This window comes from Zootoca vivipara, chromosome 7 (genome assembly GCF_963506605.1).
Source record: "Zootoca vivipara chromosome 7, rZooViv1.1, whole genome shotgun sequence".
Lineage (NCBI taxonomy): Eukaryota > Metazoa > Chordata > Lepidosauria > Squamata > Lacertidae > Zootoca > Zootoca vivipara.
This window is the reverse complement of record NC_083282.1, coordinates 83,190,484-83,216,499: the sequence shown is the minus strand read 5'-3', so window position 1 is coordinate 83,216,499 and position 26,016 is coordinate 83,190,484. Positions and strand designations below refer to the sequence as shown.

Sequence of the window (26,016 nt, the reverse complement as noted above, 5' to 3'; positions counted from 1 at the left end):
CTGGAGCCTTTTGCGTGCGTATATCACTGGCATGTTTTGCAATCTTTGAGCATAATTCGAATCCTATACAACAAACTTGAGCAGATTTTGTTTTCCTCATCCCTGCAGCTACATTTCTATATGCAACAGTGCTTTTGCTATGTAGTCAGAAAACACGCAGGTGGGAATGAGATGTGAATATCAATATCATTATGCTATCTTCAGGGTATTTTATGCCAAGCTTTTAAATAGCTTGGTTCCGGATGCATGGTTCTATAGCATGAAAAATTGAATATAGTTATACAGTATATGGATCCAGGAAGAAAGAGACTGAGAATGCCCTATTGGTGATTTCAGATGAAAAAAATCAATTGCAGGCATTTATTTAGTGCTCTGTTCTTGCTACTCCCAAGCAAGAAAATGAATTATGATCAAATTTTGGAAGTTTCTAAGCACAAGCAAGGAGAGCTTGGCATTACACAATAACATCAATACAAGGGAGTTTTTTTTTTTTTAGTGACTGCACAAAAGTTAGCCAGTTGACATATTATTTGCCGGGACATTTCCTAAATTTTGTTTAGCCCGGCTTGCTGCTATTTATAAAGTGAAACTACAGACAAGGGAGTGGCAGGTTGTGCAGTTCAAATGGCAGCATGCCTGCTGTAAATCAGCAGTTCCCCCAAGTTCATCTAGAGGAAGACTTGCTGATCTAAGATGCTAAAAATAAGACAACTCTCCTTAATACACAGGAGGGACACCATCAAAAAAACCCCACCCTTATCTATTGGCAATGCCAGTTTTCACCATTGCAATATCTATGAAGCTTTATTCCAAGCTGTGGTAGGGCATGTTTGCACCGGCCCTTAGAGCCCATCCATGCCTTGAGGATGGGTAATGGCCAAGCTCCCCTCCTCTGCCTTTGGACCTGGTCAATATCACATTTAACATAATAAAATGAATCATCATCATGAAAAGCCTTTGGAAGACAGCTTTCAAAGCATCTGATACACATACTTTTCAAACATCATCATATTAAAGAGGTCAAGAAGCCTGATGGGAACTGGCTTATGAATGCAAAACATTTGATCTATCTACCTATATAAAGGAATTAAGCTTCTACTATCATGTGTGTGCTATTCCAGCTTCTCTGTTCTTCTCACAACTGCATTACCTTAATGCTGATAAAACAGCGGTACCATGGGAATTAAAGAAATGACATAGCAGCCATGTTAGGCAAAGGCATATTCTTATTTTATACTTACACCCTGTTCTTTGACAGTGGCTTACATTTAGCAGTTGTGCTTGGTTTGTGTTTACAGGTTCAAATCTTATGCTCTCCCTGGGACCAGCTGGGGCCAACATTTTATAGGAAAAAAAGACCATACATTATTAGTGGAGTACTGTGCATTAGAAAGCCTCAGGTTTAACCCCTGACTCATGGGCAGCAGGGCTAAGAAAGAGTTCTACTCAAGGCTTTGAGCATTAGAATAGCTAACACTGGGAAAAGATAGGCTAAAAGTTTGACTCCATCTAAGGCAGCTTTTTATGTATCTTGTGTTGCCACTACAGCTGCAAGGGAGAAAATGCTATCTTTAAGTACATAGCTTAGGATTTGTCAAAGGAATAATATAATAGCTCCTTGATCATGCATGTGGCTGTTAGCTCTGCACAAAGTTGGATCAACCCTGCAGAAAAGGATTAAAAACAACAGCAGCAAAACAAGAATCTATGTGGGTGTATTTTTTAAAAAATCTGGGGCAGTTGGGCAGAATGCAGAAACACCTTAAAGACCAATCACTAACAGAAGGATGACTCACATGACTTGAGAGGCATCCTTCCATAAGTCCCCAGGGTTGTGCTTACAAATTCCACCACCAAACAAACAAAAAATTCCAGCAAAATGATGATGATGATATTAACATTTGGACTATAATTTGCAACAAGCAAATTATTCTCATTTTTCAACCCATGTTAGGCAACATAGCTTTTTTCAAGCCTGGAATGTTTTAGATATTCTATTAAGCAATAAGCTTCCAAGATGCATTTACAATTCCACTTTTGCTACAATTTCTAATCTAAAGGGTCATTTTGCACAAAGGTGGAAATATTCTGCCTATTGCTAGGGACCATTACTCTGTTCACTTGCAGAAACCCCAGAGGTTTTGCATGCACACTTAAGGCTGCAGTCCCGCAACACTTATATGTCATAAGTCCAATTGAACTCAATGGGGCTTGCTCTTGAGAAGGCATACGTACATAGGATTGCTGTGTTAAAATGGTCTTCACTCTGTAGGAGTATTTTTGAAGCTCACCATATTAGTCTTGGACAGAACAAAAATTCCTGACCTCTTTCCAAATAGTTGTCTTCAGCTAGGTGTTTAGTAGAATATAACCAGCTGTGTAACATTTGGTTTCACATTGATCTGCATGCCCTCATTCCCAATCGCCCACATCCAATTTACATCTTATTTTTCACTTTTGTCACGTATCAAATCCTGCTGGGGTAATGGATTGTCTTATGGGATGGGTGTTAAGTCCAATAATGTCACCCTTCCAGTACCAGATGCATTTTTTGTTTAAGCTCTTGCAAGTTCTTTCACAATACAGGTATGCTGTGGCATGTAATGAATGACAGACCTGTAAGGCATGCAAGGACGGCACAAAGATAACCCACACATCCCGCAGAGGGCAACTACTTTGACACAGAATTAATGCAAGATTTTTGTTGGCACATATTTCATTCCAACAGCTAAATGAAGTGGTATAATTTCAACCGTTTTAAACCAGAGACAGATTTAAGCGCAATATCCGAGAGGCTAAAAAGACCCCCAGATGTTTACGGAGCAGATGCTGAAGCTCAAATATCTACCATTAATTCACACAATTTGAGATAAGGAGACAGCAGTTGGTGCATTGCAGACAAGCCCTTTGCTCAGAAATCTGTTAGGATTTATATTTAAAGGATTTTAATGCAAATATTTGATTAAACAAGTCCAGTGAACTCGAAGGCAGGTAAAGACACTGGCAACGTACCTGATAACTTGGATAGGGAGATGCTTTGAAACACTGCCAAGACCGACAGCTTGTGAGTTGAAGTGTCACGTTGCATATCCATGTGGTAACAGAAGACAAGGATATAGTAACAACTTTAAAAAGATGCTACTGGATGTATGTAAAGATATTCTCCTTTGCACAGTAGGTGAAACAAAAAAAAACTAGTTATGCATAATTGAAAGAAGGGAGCTATTTGGCATCACAATGACACCAGTGAACTGTGAAAGCCACACTGGAGGGCGGTGACAAGATGCTATCACTGTGCAGAGATAAATTAGGCAGCTATGACTGTAATATCGGGGGTGGGGTGGGGGGTAGGCAACAGCCTACTGCTTTTCTTTCTTTGCACAAAACTTACTTTGACTAAGCAGTCAAGTACAGAAAAGTACTTCAGCACAGCAAAGGAACCCCGCCTCCAATTGGGAAAAGGCCATATGAACAAAAAATATAAAGCTTTAACAGCCACCAGTCTAGACCAGCATTTTTACAACTCAGCCCTGGCACACTTATCCTATATTTATGCACTACCACACTGGGATGGAATGGTTTGTCCTAAAGTATTTGCAGAGGCAACCTGCTAATGAACAGTAATTTCATAACCTTTTATAAAAAAAAAAGCAAGGACACTAACTGGGGACTATTTAAGTACTCACATGCCCGTACCAGAGATTCTCATTCTCCCCTTCCCAACAGAAGCTCATTGCACTATACTGAATGAGGTATCATAATTCCAAGGGTAGTTTGTAATGAATGCACTGTAAGATGCTATCAAAAGAGGGAATTCTGAAGCCCCTGCTGAAGTCCAATACAGCTCTTTGAAATAGAGCCATAAGGTCCTCACTTCACTGGACCACACTAGCTAAGTTGCCTTGAAAATGCTATGTAGAAAAGTTGTTATCATTACATCCCTGACACACTCCCTTTCAGTCTAGTTTGTGCTACTGAATTGGCTGGCAGCATTACCTTTGCCAGAACCTTGAATACTGTAATAATCAAGGGTACAATGCCAGTAAGGCACCCTGAATCAACTTGTGATATCAATCTGCTCCAAGCTATATTTGCCCAACCCGAGATGCGTTCTGCCAGCTCAGAACTCTTCACACCAGATTACAAAGCAGAGTCAGCTGATTCCTGAAATTAAAACGAAGAGAAGACGGACACTGCAAGCTAGTTGAGGTATGGAGTGTGCTGCAAATTTCAGTGTTAACATATATGCACATTTCATTTGGAATAAATGCCATGCTTCAAGCTGGATTTCTTGCTAACAAGACCTTTAACATGCAAATTAGTATTTGCTAGCACTGTGCACTGCAGTGATGTTTACACAATGCAATAGAACTTTGAACGCTAGGGAGAAGTTTCACTTACACTCAAAAGCTTAAAGTTAGCTTGCTTATTTGGATAGAATAATTCCACTCACACAAGTTAACTATAGTAGTTCAGTTGTGCTAAGAATTGGTCTGAATAATATGGTCTAGTATTTTGAAGTGCAAGCTGTTTCATTTCCTATGTATCCTTTGAAATTTCCTTCTCAGCTGAAAACACTTAAGATGGTAAAATGCCAAGATAGAGTTTGGGAACAAGCCACCATAGATGCCTCTAGGAGCATCAAAAATCAAAGCCTTATGGCTTATTTTACATATTGTGAGTTTATTAAAGTGGTTATATTCTCAAGGGGGAGAACACACACCTTTGCACTGGCAGGCTGCAACAAAAATAAATAATGAGAAATAGTATAATAGGGCAAGATTAATTTATAGTTTAATATAAAATGGAAACACAATACAAAGCCAAAAGATAATCTGCTTAAAAACAAGGTTTTAAAAGAGTTAAATCTTCAGGATAGGCCCAAGAGCAAGGAGGCAGCGATCTACACTGCCCTACACAACCTGGCTTTGGATCCCTGTTTCTGTTTTTATCATGCAGAAGTGATTCGTTCTGTAAGCAAACCTCAAACTATACGCACAGCAACCTCTACTGGACAGAGCAAAGAGTGTTTTCCAGTACCGTACTAGTAACAAGAGGATGCCTGATAAGGCAAGGCCATCCGTGTACAGGCTGGAGTCGACAGCAATTCTGACCTGCGGACTGTCCCCCCCCCGCCCCCCGCAGTTGAGGGACTGAAAGGAAAAGAGGTCAACTACGGCACTAACATAATTTATAATACTTTAGGCATTGGTCTCATAAATAAGAGAGTACAAAAACTTGCTCATGCTAAGCAATTAGGAGTGCCCCCTATCCAACATGCTTGTTCTAAAACGACTGACAGCAACTGATGCCTGCCAGTTGTACCCAAGTTCATTTTGGTCAATTTCATCTAGGATTTTTAATGATAGGTTTCTATCTATTTTCTTCTATAGTAATTAAGCATAAAATGGCAAGATTGTCTAAGCACCTCCCCCCTTTCTGAACACATTTTCAATATCACCAGTAAATAATAAAAGTGCAATTAAGGTTGGTGAACTGGATGGGTTGATTTGGTCTTTTTATCAGCTTCATTATTTTTGCAGCTGTCTATTAAATCAGCTGCTCATTCTGTACTTTGGAGAAGCAACTATGAAAACAGTAAGGCTTATTATAGCAACAGTGATGAGGAGTGTAGAACTGCATTAAGATTAGAGCTAACATTTCTATCCACAAGGCTTGCCCACTCCCACAAAGTGCTAGTTTCCCTTCCCTCCCTCAAGAAAAAAACATAGCAAAGTTTTGTTTATAAAAACTATGAAATATTAAGTCTTACAATCTGTATTTTGGAGTTCCTTTCTCATGAGGCTAAAGCAGAAACTGAAGATGAATTCCCTTCGAGTACAATAGATAATCCAGATGTTGTATGCAAGGAAACAGTCCAACAGCAGGATGACCGCGGTCTCCTCAGTCTGTATAAGTACGCCAGAACTGGCCCATTTTGGGGTCTATGAACATCAGGCAGATAGGAATCCAATACGAGTATGATTTACCCAAAATAAACCCATAACTTCCAAGGCCAAATACTTTATAAAAGCTAGTCTGGTATATGATAGTATCAGTCAACAACAGCTGCGTTTTGTCACTGAAGGCTGTCTTCTAAGTTTGAAGCCCTTACCGCTAGAGGGGGGGTTGGTATCTGTTGATGGAATTCTACGACCTACAGAGAGCAAAAAAGCAGTGTGTTATAAGAGACTCTGAAACACCTTTCCTCTTTCCCTAGAGTTCCCTTTAGTTTATCCTTATGAGTAGGCACAACTCATCACTAACTAGAAGTAAAATAAAAAAAATTCCTTCAGTAGCACCTTAAAGACCAACTAAGTTTTTATTTTGGTATGAGCTTTCGTGTGCATGCACACTTCTTCAGATACAGTGAAATGGAAGTTTCCAGGCACTTATGTAGAGAAGGGGTGGGGAGGGGTGGGGATGGGGAGGGGGGATCACTCAGAAGGGTGGTGGAAATGGGTGATTGACTGACTGATAGCTGTTGATGACCGCAAACGACTGCAAATGGTTTTGCATGAAAAAGCAAGGGTGGAGATGGCTGAAGATCGCTTATCATGTATAATGAGATAAGAACCCGATATCTCTGTTCAAACCAGGTCCCTCCATGGTTTTGAGCTTGGTGATAAGTTGCAATTCAGCAACTTCTCTTTCCAGTCTATTTCTGAAATTCTTTTGTAGTAAGACAGCTACTTTGAGATCTTGTATAGAATGTCCTGGGAGATTGAAGTGTTCTCCTACTGGTTTTTCTGTCTTCTGGTTCCTGATGTCAGATTTATGTCCATTTATCCTTTGGCGTAGGGTTTGGCCTGTTTGTCCAATATAGAGAGCTGAAGGGCACTGTTGGCATTTGATGGCATACACAATGTTAGAGGATGAGCAATTAAATAGTCCTGAGATGGTATGTTGGATGTTGTTGGGGCCAGTAATGGTGTTGTCTGGGTGTATGTGGCAGCAAAGTTGGCATCTGGGTTTATTGCAGGCTCTGGTACCAGTGTCCATGTTAAGTCTGGTGGTTGTATTATTGTGGGTGAGGAGTTGTTTAAGATTGGGTGGCTGTCTGTAGGCAATGAAAGGTCTTCCTCCCAGAGCTTGAGAAAGGGAGCGGTCATTGTCCAGGAGAGGCTGTAGATCTCTGATGATGCGTTGTACTGTTTTAGCTTGGGAGCTGTATGTGATGACTAGTGGTGTTCTGTTATTTTCTTTTTTGGGTCTGTCTTGCAGCAGGTTCTCTCTAGGTATCTGTCTGGCTCTGTTGATCTGTTGTTTAACTTCATCAGGTGGATATTTTAGTTCTAAAAAGGTTTGCTGTAGATCTCTTAGGTGAGATTCTCTGTCTGTAGAGTTGGAACAGATGCGGTTGTAACGTAAGGCCTGGCTGTATACGATGGATTGTTTGGTATGTTTGGGATGGTAGCTAGAAGCATGTAGATATGTTTGTCGGTCAGTTGGTTTTCTGTATAAGGTGGTGTCTATACGTCCATCCTGTATTTTTATAGTAGTGTCCAAAAAATGTATTTCTTGCATAGATTGGTTCATTGTTAGGTTGATGGTGGGGTGAAAGTCATTGAATGTCTGGTGGAAGGTTTCCAGGGTCTGTTGTCCATGTGTCCAGATAATAAAAATATCGTCAATGTATCGCAGGTACAGGAGAGGTTTGAGTGGGTAGGAGTTAAGGAAACGTTGTTCTAAATCTGCCATGAAGATGTTGGCATACTGTGGGGCCATGCGGGTGCCCATGGCTGTGCCGCTGATCTGGAGGAACAGGTCATCACCAAATTTGAAGTGGTTGTGGGTAAGGACAAAGTGGCAGAGTTTGGTAGCAAAGTCCGCTGTGGTTTTATCTGAAATGGTGTTCCTTATGGCTTGTAAACCATCATTGTGTGGGATGTTGGTGTTCCTTATGGCTTGTAAACCACAATGATGGTTTACAAGCCATAAGGAACACCATTTCAGATAAAACCACAGCGGACTTTGCTACCAAACTCTGCCACTTTGTCCTTACCCACAACCACTTCAAATTTGGTGATGACCTGTTCCTCCAGATCAGCGGCACAGCCATGGGCACCCGCATGGCCCCACAGTATGCCAACATCTTCATGGCAGATTTAGAACAACGTTTCCTTAACTCCTACCCACTCAAACCTCTCCTGTACCTGCGATACATTGACGATATTTTTATTATCTGGACACATGGACAACAGACCCTGGAAACCTTCCACCAGACATTCAATGACTTTCACCCCACCATCAACCTAACAATGAACCAATCTATGCAAGAAATACATTTTTTGGACACTACTATAAAAATACAGGATGGACGTATAGACACCACCTTATACAGAAAACCAACTGACCGACAAACATATCTACATGCTTCTAGCTACCATCCCAAACATACCAAACAATCCATCGTATACAGCCAGGCCTTACGTTACAACCGCATCTGTTCCAACTCTACAGACAGAGAATCTCACCTAAGAGATCTACAGCAAACCTTTTTAGAACTAAAATATCCACCTGATGAAGTTAAACAACAGATCAACAGAGCCAGACAGATACCTAGAGAGAACCTGCTGCAAGACAGACCCAAAAAAGAAAATAACAGAACACCACTAGTCATCACATACAGCTCCCAAGCTAAAACAGTACAACGCATCATCAGAGATCTACAGCCTCTCCTGGACAATGACCGCTCCCTTTCTCAAGCTCTGGGAGGAAGACCTTTCATTGCCTACAGACAGCCACCCAATCTTAAACAACTCCTCACCCACAATAATACAACCACCAGACTTAACATGGACACTGGTACCAGAGCCTGCAATAAACCCAGATGCCAACTTTGCTGCCACATACACCCAGACAACACCATTACTGGCCCCAACAACATCCAACATACCATCTCAGGACTATTTAATTGCTCATCCTCTAACATTGTGTATGCCATCAAATGCCAACAGTGCCCTTCAGCTCTCTATATTGGACAAACAGGCCAAACCCTACGCCAAAGGATAAATGGACATAAATCTGACATCAGGAACCAGAAGACAGAAAAACCAGTAGGAGAACACTTCAATCTCCCAGGACATTCTATACAAGATCTCAAAGTAGCTGTCTTACTACAAAAGAATTTCAGAAATAGACTGGAAAGAGAAGTTGCTGAATTGCAACTTATCACCAAGCTCAAAACCATGGAGGGACCTGGTTTGAACAGAGATATCGGGTTCTTATCTCATTATACATGATAAGCGATCTTCAGCCATCTCCACCCTTGCTTTTTCATGCAAAACCATTTGCAGTCGTTTGCGGTCATCAACAGCTATCAGTCAGTCAATCACCCATTTCCACCACCCTTCTGAGTGATCCCCCCTCCCCATCCCCACCCCTCCCCACCCCTTCTCTACATAAGTGCCTGGAAACTTCCATTTCACTGTATCTGAAGAAGTGTGCATGCACACGAAAGCTCATACCAAAATAAAAACTTAGTTGGTCTTTAAGGTGCTACTGAAGGAATTTTTTTTATTTTACTTCGATCCAGACCAACACGGCTACCTACCTGTAACCACCACTAACTAGAAGACTGTCAGGCTATAACCACTTCAAAGAAATTTGGTTGGTGACAATGCTAAAAAGTTATTAGTGAAAACCATTTGCAAGCAGTTCTGAAATATTTTTTCTTAAGAAAGATAGTTTATACTGGTAGAAAAATTGTGCTTTTTTGCCTTAGGATAAGCATCTAGTCACTGTAATCAGAATCACTGAATGAAGGGAAGAAGAGAAACCAGATGCTCAAGGAGATTTCCATTGTGCCACTGGTGGAATAGCACTGGATGCCAAACTAAGTTTGTACATTTTCTGAGCCAAGTAAAGAATACCAATAGATAACTCTGCAGTTATTATTTCAGCTGTTTGAAATTCATCTTTTAAGCTGCACAATCCCTGAATGGTTACGGAGCACACTTTTTGCTTGGAAGAAAAAAAATCACCTTGCATACAGAGGATTTAAATGTGGCATGGTTTACAGATGCACAATCAAACACTGAAAAGCCCAATCATCTTAATTCTATTAAATTATAAATAGTATTGAGAGGGTGGTATAGAAATGTTTATCACACAATCGTTACTTAAACACAGGGTTATTCAATTAAACCGAGTGGCAGCCCATTAAATGCAAAATTGTCTTGCTGAATTCATTATTACCGCAAGTGGTCTATCCAAATATATTAACCACAATAACTAAATTAAGTCTTTTACTGTATTCTCTGTCTATGACAATGTGGAATCTAACCTGATCCGTATCTTGAAGGATTGTATGAAAAACTGCACAGGGCATTAACTATTAACAAAGTATTTCTCTATGAATTTCCAGGCCTTTCTCCCCTTGGTGATTTCAAATGAACAAACTTTTTTTTGGTATCAGTGTACTTCATGCTATTGATCCATCAAGCACAATAGAAGGTTGTAGAGGGTTAACACACAAGCATACAGAAGCTCTGGCATGAATGACCCAAAGAAGATCATGTTCAGGGCAGTCTCGAGCAGGTCGGCCGCCCTGGCGCTGAGGGGCGGGGATCGCTCCGGCGCCCCCGCCTTTGCAGGGCTCAGCATGGCTTCCGCGCGGCTTTGCCGTGCAGCGCCCTGCCTACCAGCCCGGCACCCTAGCGCCCCGCGCCACTGGGACTCTACCTAGAGCCGGCCCTGATCATGTTGCACTTTCAGTCCCTATCAAATGGTGACATACGTGACATCACATACAACTGGTAGAAACAGAACTTCAAGCCAAAATAATTGACAGGTTTCTTTTTGTTGTTATTAATTGGAGATTGGCTAGAGAAATCCCAGTGCTTTGATACTTACTAATTTCTATGAACAGTTCATTTATGTTTATTGCATTTTTTGCACTGGTCTCTACAAATATTGCGTGGATGGAATCTGCATAGTCTTTAGCATCTTTTTCCATGACTTCCCTAAGGAGAAGAGAGAAAATAGTATAAACAAGCCATACCAATTTTTAGAAAAGAAAAAGTAGGTGCAATTCAATTCAGCATTAAAATCTACAATAACAACTAATCTAAACCATGCTTAAGACAATGCACTTTGGAAACATGCTATTAAACCAAAGATTTTAGTATTTTAACTTTTTGCATCTTTTGAAGTATTGTAATCTTCTTGAATTTATTGTTCTATGTTTTTGTAAATCACTTTGAGGTTCCCCCCCTTACAATCAAGCAGAGTATTAATTTATGAAATAAGTAAAATTGCAATATAACTTAAGTCCAGGTGTGAGCACAGTGTTGAGACACAGCCTCCATTAACACTTCCCCCCAAATTTCACACCTGGAGTATAAACATTACCAAACCACTAGAGGAGCTAATTCAAAGGGTAGACAGAATGTTACAGGTAGGTAGCCGTGTTGGTCTGAGTCGAAGCAAAATAAAAAAATTCCTTCAGTAGCACCTTAAAGACCAACTAAGTTTATATTTTGGTATGAGCTTTCGTGTGCATGCAGTGTATCTGAAGAAGTGTGCATGCACACGAAAGCTCATACCAAAATATAAACTTAGTTGGTCTTTAAGGTGCTACTGAAGGAATTTTTTTATTTTGGGTAGACAGAATGGTTAGAGACATTGCAACCACCCATGATCACACTGGGGCTCACAGCCAAGTTCTCTAACATAAGCTTTACATTGTTGTAGATCATGGGTAGGCAAACTAAGGCCCAGGGGCCAGATCTGGCCCAATCGCCTTCTAAATCTGGCCCGCGGACAGTCCGGGAATCCCCGTGTTTTTACATGAGTAGAATATGCCCTTTTATTTAAAATGCATCTCTGGGTTATTTGTGGGGCAAAGGTCTGAGGGATAGTGGACTGGCCCCCTGCTGAAAAAGTTTGCTGACCCCTGTTGTAGATATTCAAAGGCAACCCTATTCCATCAGCAACTTAGACAGTCTCCCCTTAGCCAGTTAAATCAGTCCAGAGCTATTGTCTCAGGCAGCTCTGTTCTGCAGCCTCCCTCTACCAAGAGATCTTAATATGGTGCATGACTCCTGGCACCCTAGTTTGTTCATTTTAGATGCGGCCCATACAACATCCCCTCCAGGACTTCCGTCTCTGAGCCACAAGCAGCAAGAGTAAAATTCATGCTGTGAGCCAGTTTCCTTCGCTGCTAAACTTTAATAATCTTGAGAATGTACCTGGTTCAATCGTCAGCAATTTATAAAACCCAAGAGTCTCAAAATATTTCTGAAAATTTCTAACTACAAAGAATGACCCCAATAGCAGGTGGCGAAATAAGATGAGGGTTAATTTACCTTACGTCATTAAGATCACATTTATTTCCAGCAATAGCAACAACAATATTGGGGGGTCCATGCTGTCGAAGTTCTTTCACCCAGTTCTTTAATGTTGAAAATGTTTCCTATAATTAAAGCAAGTATGTATGGAATTAGCAAGTATGTAACTATTGCCAATAGATAACTTTTTTTGCAAAAAAATATTTTGGTTACCTCTTTTGTGATGTCATAAACTATAATAGCTGCTGCAGAACCTCGGTAGTACATCGGCGCTAAAGCACGGAACTGCAGAGAGAAGAAATATTAAAGGTCGTACAGTAAAAAATAACTTAGGTCTGGGACAAAGGACATGAATGCCTAGCTCAGTGTAGTGTGCATGACTCTCTCTCCTATTGTATCTTTACAACAACCCAGGGTAGGCAGAGAGAGAAAGCAGGATTCAAAGCCAAGTAGTTATTCAAACTCAGATTTCTCTAGTCCTAGTGGAACACAACAGATGGTCAACCCACAGCCTGCACGTGACAGCGAAAAATTGCTTAGCAGCATAAAGTTAGTGATTTTTCAGCCACCCGGCATATTGGGTAAGGCAGGAAGTAGATGTGTGTGAGACAGAGAAAGAGCAAGAGCAAGAAAAAGAAGCGTCTCATCCACCACCAGTGCCACTGCCACGTGTGGGCCTTTGGGGCAATGAAATTGCCCAACTTTGCTCTACTCACTATGCCACATAACTCTGAGCCATAACAGACACCTCAGCCAGCATTTGTATACCGAGGAAGGTGGCAAGGAGTAGATCTCTGCCTTGTGTCATATCCAACTATGCCCTAGTAAGCAAAACATGAATACTTTATACTACATGTGATAGTGCAGTTAAACTATATAGTAGTACCTCTCCTCTGGTTAAGAACTTAATTCGTTCCGGAGGTCCGTTCTTAACCTGAAACTGTTCTTAACCTGAAGCACCACTTTAGCTAATGGGGCCTCCTGCTGCCACCGCAGCATGATTTCTTTTCTCATCCTGAAGCAAAGTTCTTAACCCGCGGTACTATTTCTGGGTTAGCGGCGTCTGTAACCTGAAGCGTTTGTAACCTGAGGTACCACTGTACAATGGTAGTAAGCAGAACCATTTACTTTAAGGTTAAGAGCCCAGGAACAAAGGATACCATTTAAACAAAGGAGCTTTCCCCTTCCATGTTTCAGATCATGTGATTATTTTTCAAGCTCTTGCTTGTCATTTTGCAAATGTTCTTACCATAATTTCTTTTTTGGAATTTGAACTTGGAAGTATCCAAGAGCACACCTTTGAGTAATGCTTACATTCCCCCATTGCCATCTTTTTGTATGTACTCCATCCTGAAATGCTGAACACTGAAATGCTCCATACTGAAATGCCATCTCTGCAACATGATCCATGACATGGAGTGCACAGGGCAGCGTTTCTCAACCGGTGTTCCGCGGCACACTACTGTGCCGCGAAACACTGGCTGGTGTGCCGCGACGAGAAGGGTGATTTGCACTGTCACGTCGCTGACCCACCGGAAAGGAAGCCGGCCGGGTCACGACACGAGGCGAGCGCCCGCGTCGTGACCTGGCCGGCTTCCTTTCCGGCGGGTCAGTGTTGCCTATTGGCGGCCGCCAGGCACGTGACAATGCAAATCGCCCTCCTGGGGAGGAGGAGGCAGGCGGGGAAGGCTGCGCAGGGCTTCCCTTCGCCAGGCCAGAGCGGCGGCGGCTGCCTGGGGCGGCTGGGAGGGAGGCGGCAGCAGCTGCGCGCCCGTGTCTGCCCGCCTGGGGTCTGTCCCCGCTCGCTCCGCAGGCTCTGCGCCTGGTGGGTCCGCCTGGCTACCGCGCAGCAGTTCTTCAGCGGCATGCTTTACGTCTCCCCTCCAAACTAAACTAAATATAGGGCGGCACAGAGTTGGTGTGCCGCAGGATTTTTTTTCATAGAAAAGTGTGCCGTGGCCCAAAAAAGGTTGAGAAACACTGGCATAGGGTTGTGGTTTTTTTAAAATCAATCTGTGAAACTGCTCTCAATAAAGGAGTGCAGCCATGAAGCAACTGGTATCTTCATTAGAGTTGTATGAACAGTTACTTTCTTACTATTTGTAAGCCTTTGTGTACACACACACACACACACACACACACACACACACACACACACACACACACAGTGCATATGTGATGTGTAAACTTCAAACACCATTTTGAAACCTTAAAAAATAGTTTACTACAGCACTGGCATTTGTAAGTAAAGGTGTTCTTCATGAAACTCATGAAGCAAACCTAAGTTTTCCTGGTTATGAAAGCTCACATAACAAGCGTCCATGCTGTTTGGTAAATCATATGTTTTCTGACTCAGCAAGTGTGCAGAGCACCTATCGAGGGACATTATAAAACAGGAGTACAAGATATTGCATCAGGGCTCAGTGACTCATCCTAGTTGGACACAGGATAGCACTCTTATAGCCAGGTATAGGTCCAAATGCCTGTCCCTGGTCCTCAGTATAACATTTGTCATCAAACATATTGCATATTTCAGCATGAGCTTTCATAAGCCACCCACTCCAAGGGTTAAAAACAGAGTGCTGAATGTGGCGACAAAGCTGCAGTAAAAGTCTGCTCTTCATTCCTAATGTAAGCCCTCCCCTCCACACACATACTGTCCATCACAATAATGGGCATTTCGCTAGTACAGCTAGGGAAAGTGCATATCAAATTAAGTGGAACACGGAAGATACTAATTTGCACTTCCCTTTGTGTTCCGGTAAATCTAAACTCTAGGAGAACAAGCTCTAGAATGCATTATTTAAATTGATGCTCAATTAACAGGAAGAGAAAAGATTTTATAACTAAATTCATGTTTCAGACTTACTGAAAGCATTGTGACTAATAGTAGTCGTCAACGGAAACAACAAGCTACTTACAACAATGACAAGCAGCTGTTTCACATCCCAGTAGCTAAAGTATTTTGAGGGGAGGAGTCCTGGAATACTAGGCACAGGTGTTTTAGAGTATGACAGAAGACCACACAGAAAGACATACAGATAAGCAATTTTGAGATGGACCTTTTACTTAGAGCAGTGTTTCTCAACCTTTTTTGGGCCACGGCACACTTTTCTATGAAAAAAAATCCCGCGGCACACCAACTCTGTGCCGCCCTATATTTAGTTTAGTTTGGAGGGGAGACGTACCGGTAAAGCATGCCGCTGAAGAACTGCTGCGCGGTAGCCAGGCGGACCCACCAGGCGCAGAGCCTGCGGAGCGAGCGGGGACAGACCCCAGGCGGGCAGACACGGGCGCGCAGCTGCTGCCGCCTCCCTCCCAACTGCCCCAGGCAGCCGCCGCCGCTCTGGCCTGGCGAAGGCCCTGCGCAGCCTTCCCCGCCTGCCTCCTCCTCCCCAGTAAGCAACGCTAACCCGCCAGAAAGGAAGCCGGCCGGGTCACGACGCGGGCGCTCGCGTGTCGTGACCCGGCCGGCTTCCTTTCCGGCGGGTCAGCGACGTGACAGTGCAAATCGCCCTTCTCATCGCGGCACACCAGCCAGTGTTTCGCGGCATAGTGTGCCGCGGAACACCGGTTGAGAAACGCTGACTTAGAGAAACAGAGAATACTCTTGTTTGAAAGGGATTACACTGGGTAGAAAATGAAGCTGGCAATTATTTTGAAAAATAATTAGAAGGTCAGTCAAGGCAAGGCTTCATCCATGACAGACTAGCAAGAAATGCACAGGAAAGCAGATGAAGGAATAAACTCAAAATCTACAGCAAAGCAGCTAAAGATGTACTTCATAGAGGTGGTTTTAATGTGAAGCCAGTACCAAAGATGGCCTTTCAGGAAACAGAGAACTGGATATTAATGTGGATTAATTGTGAGGCAATTGTTTCCTTGTTCTCTGATTTCTCTCTTGTAGTTGGAGTCATGCTGGCCAAGGCTTTGATCACCAGCTGGAGAAGTAGGCAAAGGCTGTGCCCTGTCACCACCCCAATAAGCCCTATAACGTTTTCTTCTTTGTTATACCATGCTGTAGGGCAGTGTTTCTCAACCAGTGTGCCTCCAGATGTTTTGGGACTACAACTCCCATCATCCCTAGCTAGCAAGACCAGTGGTCAGGAATGATGGGAGTTGTAGTCCCAAAACATCTGGAGGCACACTGGTTGAGAAACACTGCTGTAGGGTAAAGGGAGAAGACTGCAGTGCTGAGTCAGAGCACTGACAAAGGATCATGTTATTTCCATTGCAAAAGTTGCAAGTTTTACTCCAAGAGTAAAAATAGAAAAGAGGATCCTGCTTTTTCCTCTCGAAAATACTGTACAGTCATACCTCCGTTTACGACCACAATTGGTTCCGGGGAGCCGGCTGCTCCCCGAGTTCGCCGCTCCCTGAGGTATGCTTCTGCGCATGCGCGAAGCGCCGGTAGAGCGCTTCTGCGCGCGCACGCGCTGCGCAGATCGCTTCTGCGCACCCAAGCACCGCGTAACCCGGATGTAAACACTTCCGTGTCCGCGGTGGTTGGAAACTGAAGTGGTTGCAAACGGAGGCGGTCACAAACCGAGGGTTGACTGTACAAACCAAGACAATTAGTTAACAGTGGCATGTAGCTGGTTTGATATAAAATAAAGAGTACAAAGCCTGTGTTCTTGTACTGCTTAAAGAGAATAAAAACAAAACTGAAGAGTTACAGTGTTAAATGAAAATCCTCTGCCAAGCAGCCATTGACCAAATGTTTGATTCCTCAAAAGCCGTTCAAAGAAAAAAGAAAAAGAAAAGCCATTCAAAGTAAGTCACCCAATATCTGAAGTACACATTTTGTTTCAGATACAGTGGAACCTTGGTTTTCGAACGTAATCTGTTCCGGAAGACTGTTTGACTGAGGATCAATGAGCTGGCTGCAAAGTCAATGGGAAAAAATGAAAAATGCGCCTTGGAAGCCGTTTGAATTCCGAGGTGTGTTTGAAAACGGAAGCAATTACTTCCGGTTTTTCGACGTTTGGGTTCTAAATTGTTCGGATTCCGAGATGCTTGAAAACCAATAGTCTGACAGTATAAGGCAGCTTCCTATGTTCCTAAGAAAGCTAATAGCTGACTGGGTGTGGAGTCAAGGGCTGGGGGAGGGGGGATTTAGCAGAACACCTTATGGCAGCAGGACAGCTTAATGAGTGGGGACATGGTATTGCAGATCTTCAGTTGGATGTGGTGGGTGGTGGAAAGAATGTCCCATCTTTACCTTCCAGCCCAACAAAATGGTTTGTGAGAGGCTTATACTTGCCCCCCAACAACTGCCCTTGATTTTTAACACTTCCATGAAAATGAAAGCTCTACCAATAATGGTCAAATGATAAAGCTTGAAATACAGAACGTTCAAGCTCCCATTGCATGCAAAAATATACACCCTATATTACTTTCAAGCTCTCGTGAGAGTCACAATTTTTTTTTTAAAAGAAATAGTTATGCAAGACAGAAAAGTGGCTTCCAAACTAGTTTAATGTAGGATCATTCCACCACAGGAACACAGATCATTAACTATGTATTAAACACATAATTGCTGCCTATCACCTTATTCTGTACATTACACTATGCATGCATCTCAAATAATCTATCATGTTACTTTCCTGATCTAATAAACCAGCCGTGCTGAATTATAAACAAAATCTTTTAATCCTTGGAATGAATCATATATTTAAAATTTCATTAAGAAGTAGACAAATTTTAATCTAGAATGTACAATGAATGACTCCAGGCTTTATCTCAATATACAACTTCTTGTTTGGGTAATCAGAGGAACATGTATTATGGCCAACCATGGCACATTAATAAAAGCTTTATAAGGTTTCATCACAAATTTTTGCAAATAAAAAGTAATGGGTTATCTACTTACTCGTTCTTGCCCGGCTGTATCCCATATTAGGAATTTATGCAACTCATTCTGATATTGCACTGTCTTTGTCATAAAAGATGCTCTGAAAAATATTTAATGCATGAACGTATGAGAAAAACCACCACCTTATAACCTTCCCCATTCATAAATATTAAGGATCATATTAATTCCATTGTACAGAATACAAATAGGTACAACCCTCACATATTGGCTATATAGATCCATGGAAGGAATAAAGTTTGTACATTTTATCTTTTCTCTATCTAATGATAAAAAAGCATTTATTTAGACAGGAAAATGCTGCAGGCAACAACAATCCAATTGCACCTTAGAAGGGCTAGTGTAAGAAGATAAGCTAGATTACTCTCTTTTGGATCATTGAGACAAACAAAACCAATTTGGTTTTAACAAGAGAAGGTCACTAACTGTACAAGAAAGTGAATAGCTGCATGCTTAAAACGTAACCTCACTGTTGGTGATCAATTTATAGGGATGGTGGCTGTGGTAGGACTCTAGTCTCCGGACATTATGTGTTACTGTTTTTAGAAGGCTACTGAGACATGATTTGGCGAAAATTGGGGGGAGAGTCAGGGATTGAAGCTTGAGGATTTCCTTAACCGTCTTCTTAACTCTCTCCCCCCCCCTCCAAAATTCAAGCACTACACATTGTGCACTGAAACTGTAAAAGCCCTTCTACACCTTTTGTCTACTAGGACAAAATGTTCATTGTATGAAATGTAAAATAGTTTATTTGCAGGATCAAGGTGGGCAGTCATCCTACATGAATCAAGAACAATAGCCTAAGCTGTACAAACAGAGGGGCCAACTTTTCTACATCACAAATCTACTTACACTGATCTAAAAGAGTGATACTATGTGAAATGAAAGGAGTCTCAAATAAAAAGCGTAGCTTTTTGAATTCATTGATGCTATCAGATGGAGGAAAATACAAACTGCTGTGAACTCCATTCTTGATCTGCTCAGGATTGTTTACTATTTAGAAGCCACTTTGAAAATTAATCTTTTACTTGATACACTGGCAATTTTTTTACAAAAAGAATGAAACTAAAAGTTGTAATTCTACATGATTCAGGTTCTGCATATCTATGAAAACTGTGACACATTTACTCAGGCAGCATCTCAATACTGTATTAATGGCTGCTAGCCAACAAGGCAAAGTAGATAGCTTTAGAAATGGATGTGGATCCAACTGCCTTTGTGGAAATGGAATTGCCAGATGCCACTCCCCACCCCCGTTTCCCAGCTGCAAACTAAAAAACTCACAGGGTTGTTCTAAGAAAAAGAAAAGAGCCGCTGATTCTACTGAAAAATATCTATACAATTAATTGTGGGCGACACTCTTTTAATAAAAGGCAAAGTGGCTTAAACAAATGCTTAATCTCCCAACAGGGCTGCCGCTAAATTTTCCCCATGGTCTCAGGCACGTCTGTAAGTCATATAGGAATAGTACTGGAACTGTACTCTCAATCTCTTAACTGTGGTGAAAAAGGGTTCAGCATTAGATCAATACTGGTCCCAGATTACTAGACTTCTACTTTCCCACTTATCTGCCATGCAACATAGCGTTTACTTGGATTTTAGCATTTGCATCAAACTTTATACTCCTACATGAGACTTTTCTTTGCACAAAGTTCCTACACTGAACTAAGCTGGGATAGGATAGCCCAGTTGGCAGAGCACAAGACTCTTAATCTCAGGGTTGTGGGTTCGAGCCCTACATTGGACAAAAGATTCCTGCATTGCAGGGGGTTGGACTAGATGACCCTTGAAGTCCCTTCCAACTCTACAATCTATGATTCAATGTTTAGTGCTATATCTCCCTAAGTTGTTAGTTTCGTTCACTGTCTCACCCAATTGTTGGATTGATGTTGGGATCAAAGCTGTCTTCTACAAAGCGCCATACAATGCTTGACTTGCCCACACCAGTGTCCTGAAAGTAAAATCAGACAGACAATTTAAATACCATTTAGGCATTGATAGTAGTGCCTTTTGAAGGAATTGCAGTACAACCCTAAATTTTGATGAAATGGTAGTTTCCTTTCTCCTCAATGTTGATATTGCAGAAAATAAAAAGTATTACAACAAGCAAAAAGATCTGTTTAAAACTAAACTAAGCTGTTACAATTGAAACATGCATAGGAATTAATCAAGAACTCAATCTCACATTTTAGGGTAGTGGCTAGAAGTTATTTTCCTCTCCTGAATTATGGGGTATTACAACACTTAGTTTTACTAGAATGAACAGGGCAGAACATTTCCTTCCAACTTATCATACGATTGTAATGTGCCTGAATGGTTCCACGACCACTCCCTATAAGATAAATGTGCCACAAACAGAAAGGAGTGAACAACCTCCCTGTCTGATAGATGGTGTAGTTTGGGTAAAAGCTACGCAACTCAAGCAACTAAGTCAAACAACGCATTGAAATGAAGGGCGATCCTTCTCCAATTAACTGGGAGGTAATGTGAAAAAGAAAATTAACCATAAGATAAATTATTATTTATACCCAGAGAATGAAACAAAGCTTCAATTATTGCTGACTTCCTGGCAAAAGAACTCCTCACCAACATTTGATTTCCAGCTGCATCAGTCTGAGATAGTCTACGGCAATCCCTGGTCCAAATCAAGCCAACTGAAATGTGCTACCTGGCCTCCCCACTTGCCAAGCTAGTTAAAAAGTTGTGTGGAGAGACAGATCTTGCCAGAAAGTTCTCCCTCCTTTTCTCAAGTGGCCCACTGATAAGACTAGTTGTGGACAAGGGCTTCAGAATAGATATGGCGAACTTTGATATAAATCTGTTTAAGTGTCATACAATTGTTTTTTCTGTTTGTTGTAACAAAAAGTTAGTCCTCTTGAATTTACCTATGCTAACTTTGCTTAATAAAATCCCCCCCCCTTTTTTACTTGACTGAATAGGCAGTGGCTTTTCAACCTATGATACAGTTAAACAGAGTATGGAAAAATGTCAAAGGAGAAAATGTATCTTAACTATGAACAAAGAACACGCCTAAGCTTCCTAACAAAGGAAACTTAGAAGAGGAGGAGTTTGGATTTGATATCCCGCTTTATCACTACCTTAAGGAGTCTCAAAGCAGCTAACATTTTCCTTTCCCTTCCTCCCCCACAACAAACACTCTGTGAGGTGCGTGGGGCTGAGAGACTTCAGAGAAGTGTGACTAGACACGAACCTGGTTCCCCAGATTACGAGTCTACCGCTCTTAACCACTATACCACACTGGCTCTCCTGTGTCAACTTAGTCTACTCCAGCTTGCAGCAAAGCAGAGTAGCAGATCTACAACTGCATCTGCAACCCTGCAGCTTGCACCTGTCCGGGTGGAAGGTGTTTCGGCTTTATTTTTTTTGGTAACTGAAGTCTAGGCTGGTGCAGCTGAGAATCAAGCCCCTTGTGGGATCCACGAGGCTTTGAATCCTATGGATCCAAAGCAGCTGTGCACTTGCCCTGCTTTAAAATACTTATTTATGCATTTTCAAAAGTTTGTGCTTGCCTTGTTTTGGGGCTTTCTGAATGCTAGTGGTAGCTTCCTTCCCTGCTGGGTACAGCAGAGCCCTCAGTTCCAGCACTCTGGCCACTGCCTTTACCCTAAGCCCCCTCAGCAGCACAGGTTCAAGGATTAGGACTGAACTGAAAAATTGCTTGTGAGATAAAGAACTCTATACCTATTGGAAACTGGTCCTCATAATTTTAGGCTTACTATTCTGCACCTAAGTTTAACACAATACATTGTGAGCTACTTCAAAGTAAGTTCCACTGACATCAGAGAGACTTTCTTCTAAGTGACAAGTATTGAGCTGTAAATATATAACCAGGTGGTCATTGCCTACTCCAGTACAACCAATGGCAGCGCTGGATTTTTCTATCCAAGATTGGACAGTACATGGATGTTCAACTGAACATATGGAAAAACATTCTGACAGTAAGACCTCTTCTACATTGGAATGCTCTCCCTCCGGAGAGGGAGGGAAGAGACTTTCCTTCCTTGGAGGTTTTAAAGCAGAGGTTGGATGGCCATCTGTCATGGATGCTTTAGCTGATATTCCTGCATTGCAGGGAGTTGAACTAGATGACCCTTGGGTCCCTTCCAACTCTACTATTCTCATTCTATGATCATATAAAAAAGTCAGCATTAGATAAAGCCATGATGCTTCCAGTGAATGTGCACCACTGCGGCAACATTTGCATTTGCATGTTAAGGAGAAGCTCTCATTCTCTACTCTATGATGTGTGTAGCAAAAGGTGCTAAACTAGTTGGAGTGTTTCTGCAATGCCTCTTACTCATACAGCCCCACCCTATTTAATGAAAGGCCATACATAGTTCCAGTAACACACCTGGAAGAATACTAAGCAGCTATGAACAGACTAGACAGTTTGATCTGTTTCTTCTTCAGTATAAATGTATGGTTTCACTGTAACAAATGGCAAATTTTGAGAGGAAGTGGTTTAAGTCATGTGGACAGCCTGTGCCATATACAAATCCAATAACAAGTCTAAACATTCAAGCTGCTTAGTTATTTTAAAGTAGCCAAAGATTCTGGAGCTTGTGAATGCTACTGTCAGAAAATATATGAAGAATGCACCTTTCCCAACATTCTTAAATTTTAACACTAGTTTGACATATACTACCAGCCACAGAATGGATTGAAGGGGAAAAAATAGCAGATGTCAATGTTATCTCATCAAGCCTCTTTTCTCCATTATATACAGAACAAAGCCTATTTCTGCAAAAAATAAATCAATAAATTCAGGAAGAAGGGAAAAACACACCCCACGTTTGATTCAATGCTGAAAAAAGTATTGTGAAACGAGAGAAGTCTCTGAAACTTTGGTTTCTATCCTTTCTCCTACTAAGAGAAAAATTATTTTACAGAACAATCCTATGCACACCTACTCAGAGATAAACTGGAGTTAGTGGGATGGAACTTTCTCTCAGGTAAGCACCTATAGGGTTAAAGACTTCCTCTCTGTTTTACAGTAGAGGATATTGTTTATCCTTAGAAGATGTCAATAGAGACTGTTTCTGTTTGCTGCTTTATAGGATTCCTGTCCCTATGTTTTGAAACTCAAGTTGTGCAAAAAAACAAACCCAAGAAGTTTCTTGGTTTTTATCAACGGGTAGGCAAGGAGGATAAAGGAGCAAGTTTTCATAACTATGAGCAAAATATTTATCGTTGGCAGGAAAAACAACACACACACACACACACACACACACACAGAGAGAGAGAGAGAGGCAGACAGACAGACAGACATAAAATGTGTACATCTACTTGGAAGTAAAGTCCTATTGAAGGAAGTGGGTCTTATACCTGGCTCGGATACTTACAAAAGCGGTATCACAGCAAAACAAAACAGGAATAGCTGCAACAGAGTTCCAACCAATTCAAGGCCACAATCCCATGGTGGTGGTGGTGGTGGTGGTGGTGGGGAACCTCGTTGTATCACATTTGGACTTACTTCCAAGTAGACAGGAATGGGATGGTAGACGCCATCTCCCCCGACACCACCCCAACCCCCTGGTAACTATATATGTTCAGGCATGTAGGAAACTCGCATTTGGAAGCCCCTTTGTGGAAAGCGGTAGCTTATGGAAAGAAGAAACCGCCAAATTTCCAAACCCTCTTTCTATGGGTGTGTGTGTGTGTGTGTGTAGGGGGGGTGTTAAGGGAGACACTCGCCACCTCTCCAGCCCCAACTTCCCTCCCCTGTTACTTACCCCCAGCAGGCAAACTTTGAGCTCCCTCAGAGCCATGGCTGGGGAAGGAGAGACGGCTCTCTCGTCGGGAGCGCAGCAGGCACAGCCCGGGTAGCCCCTCCTCGGAAAAAGGCGTACATCGGGGAGTTAAAAAAAAAAAAACACCGCCTCCTCCTCCTCCTTCTCAAGTCTACCCTTCAGGCGAAAGTCTCCCAGGGATAAAACGAAGGCGTGGGAGGATATGACCCAAAAATAAAAAACCAACTCCGAACCTCCTCCTCCCTCCGCTCCAAGTCACAGGTAAAAAAAAGCAACCCTCCTCTTCCTCCTCCTCAGACTCCACAAACCGGGCGCCATCTTGGACGGCCCATTGACAATCACCTGACCCAGACTCCCCACCCCTTTCGGCGACACTCGGGGGGGGAGGAGGAGAAGGGGGCCTGGCCTGTCACACCTCCCCACACCGCCTCTCTCGCTATTCTGCCCCCCGGGGCGAAAGGGGCACCGGCGGGGAAACCGCTGTGTGGGGCTTGGGGCCTGGGGCTGAGGTGGGCCCAGGGCGCCGCGCTGGTTCAGCGGCGGGTCAAGCTGGAGCGCTGAGGCAGCGGAGCGGCGGGCCGGTGGGCCGCTGCTGCTCCTCCTCCTCGGCCCGGTCCCTCCTCTCCCTCCTCCGCCGCTCTCCTCCCTCCTCCTCGCCCAGGACCATTTCAAAATGGCCGGTAAGTGGCTCTCGCTCCTGCTGCTCCTTCGTGCGGGGTGTGAGGCGCGCAAGGGCTTTCTCTGGTTTATGTCGTTTTAAAAAAATGTTTTTTTCTTTTATTATTATTATTATTATTGTCGTGTGCCTGTCTTTTTTCTTTAAAAACACACACCAGAGGGTGCTTAAGCGCGGCGCAAGCGTCGGCCCTCTTTTGCTGGTTTGTTTGTGGATGATGATGATCGTGTATATTTATTTTTAAAAAATGTATATATATATATATATATGTTTCCGACTCCTCTCCAAGGGAAAGAAAACGCACCAACCCCCTGTGTCTTCTCTCTCTCTTTCTTCTCTCTCTCTCTTTCTCCATCTCTCTCTTTTGTTTTTGTTTGTAGGGATCCCTTTGTATTTTGTGGATTTGCAGGATGACTTAGATGATTGTGAGTACGGTAACTGCTTTCATTTTGTTTTTGTTTTTTAAAAAAAGAAAATTGGGGGCGGGGAGTAGGACTGAAATCGCCACGTATCTTTATTATCTTCCTTTTGAAAGGTCCCTTATCTTCCTCCTCACGTCCTTCCCAAGATTATGGGTACCGGCCGGGGGGAGAGGATGGCAAAGATGGTGATTTCCCGGCCCCTGGGACACCCCCCTCCCTTCCAACCCCCGGCTTTCACCGTTAAGGGGATTTGTTATTTCTAGAAGAAAAAAATAAAATGCATTTTAAAATAGGGAGCTTTGATTCGGTTCTGCCTTGAACGCTACGATCCGAAGTAAGCGCCTTGGCTAGACCACATTGGCGGAGACAATGTAGCAGTTCTGACAGGTAGACTGTCAAGTGTGGTTTTGTTTTGTTTTGTTTTGACCACTCGTAGGATATGAGGATTTTTATTTTTTATTTTGCTTTAATTATAAGGCTGTTAAATAATGTTTTAAAATATATGCATATATTTAAGACATGGTGAGAGTTTGGCAGAATATTGATAGGGGAGGAGATGCAGCCTCTCCTCCTCCTTTATAATGGCTGGTTAAAAAGTGGAGTTGGTTTTTTTTGTTTTTTGTTTGCAGTTCATGGAAACAAATGACTCAGAATTTTATTTTATTTTTAACATACTCTGTTAAAATACTTAGCATTTAGTGTGTATGGTGGTGATTGTGAACATACTGTATTAGGATTTCAGGATGAGATGGTGGGGGGAGTGCACATTCATTCAGGTCAGCATAAGCTTATCACAGGCATCCCCAAACTGCGGCCCTCCAGATGTTTTGGCCTACAACTCCCATGGTCCCTAGCTAACAGGACCAGTGGTCAGGGATGATGGGAATTGTAGTCCAAAACATCTGGAGGGCCGAAGTTTGGGGATGCCTGGCTTATCATGTGCCAAATAAGCAACATCATTGGTGTATTTAAGAAAACAAAG

General features: G+C 42.4%; 2 protein-coding genes across 2 annotated transcripts in view; one reads left to right on the top strand and one right to left on the bottom strand.

The window, feature by feature from the left end:
• Positions 1 to 424: 424 nt before the first annotated feature.
• RAB22A (RAB22A, member RAS oncogene family) lies at positions 425 to 24,523 on the bottom strand. Its single transcript, XM_035122523.2, has 7 exons — positions 23,919 to 24,523; positions 20,037 to 20,116; positions 18,166 to 18,247; positions 12,507 to 12,578; positions 12,312 to 12,418; positions 10,858 to 10,967; positions 425 to 6,157 (listed from the first exon to the last, which is right to left on the bottom strand). Exons 1-7 carry the CDS (start codon positions 23,952 to 23,954, stop codon positions 6,060 to 6,062), a joined length of 585 nt encoding a protein of 194 aa, XP_034978414.1. The 5' UTR covers positions 23,955 to 24,523; the 3' UTR covers positions 425 to 6,059.
• Positions 24,524 to 24,622: 99 nt separating this feature from the next.
• LOC118088639 (serine/threonine-protein phosphatase 4 regulatory subunit 1) overlaps positions 24,623 to 26,016 on the top strand; it is a 45,281-nt gene continuing 43,887 nt past the window's right edge. Inside the window, exon 1 of the mRNA XM_060277494.1 lies at positions 24,623 to 25,037. Within this exon, the coding sequence (XP_060133477.1) occupies positions 24,860 to 25,037 (178 nt within the window). The 5' untranslated portion in view covers positions 24,623 to 24,859. The remainder of the gene's footprint in view (positions 25,038 to 26,016) is intronic.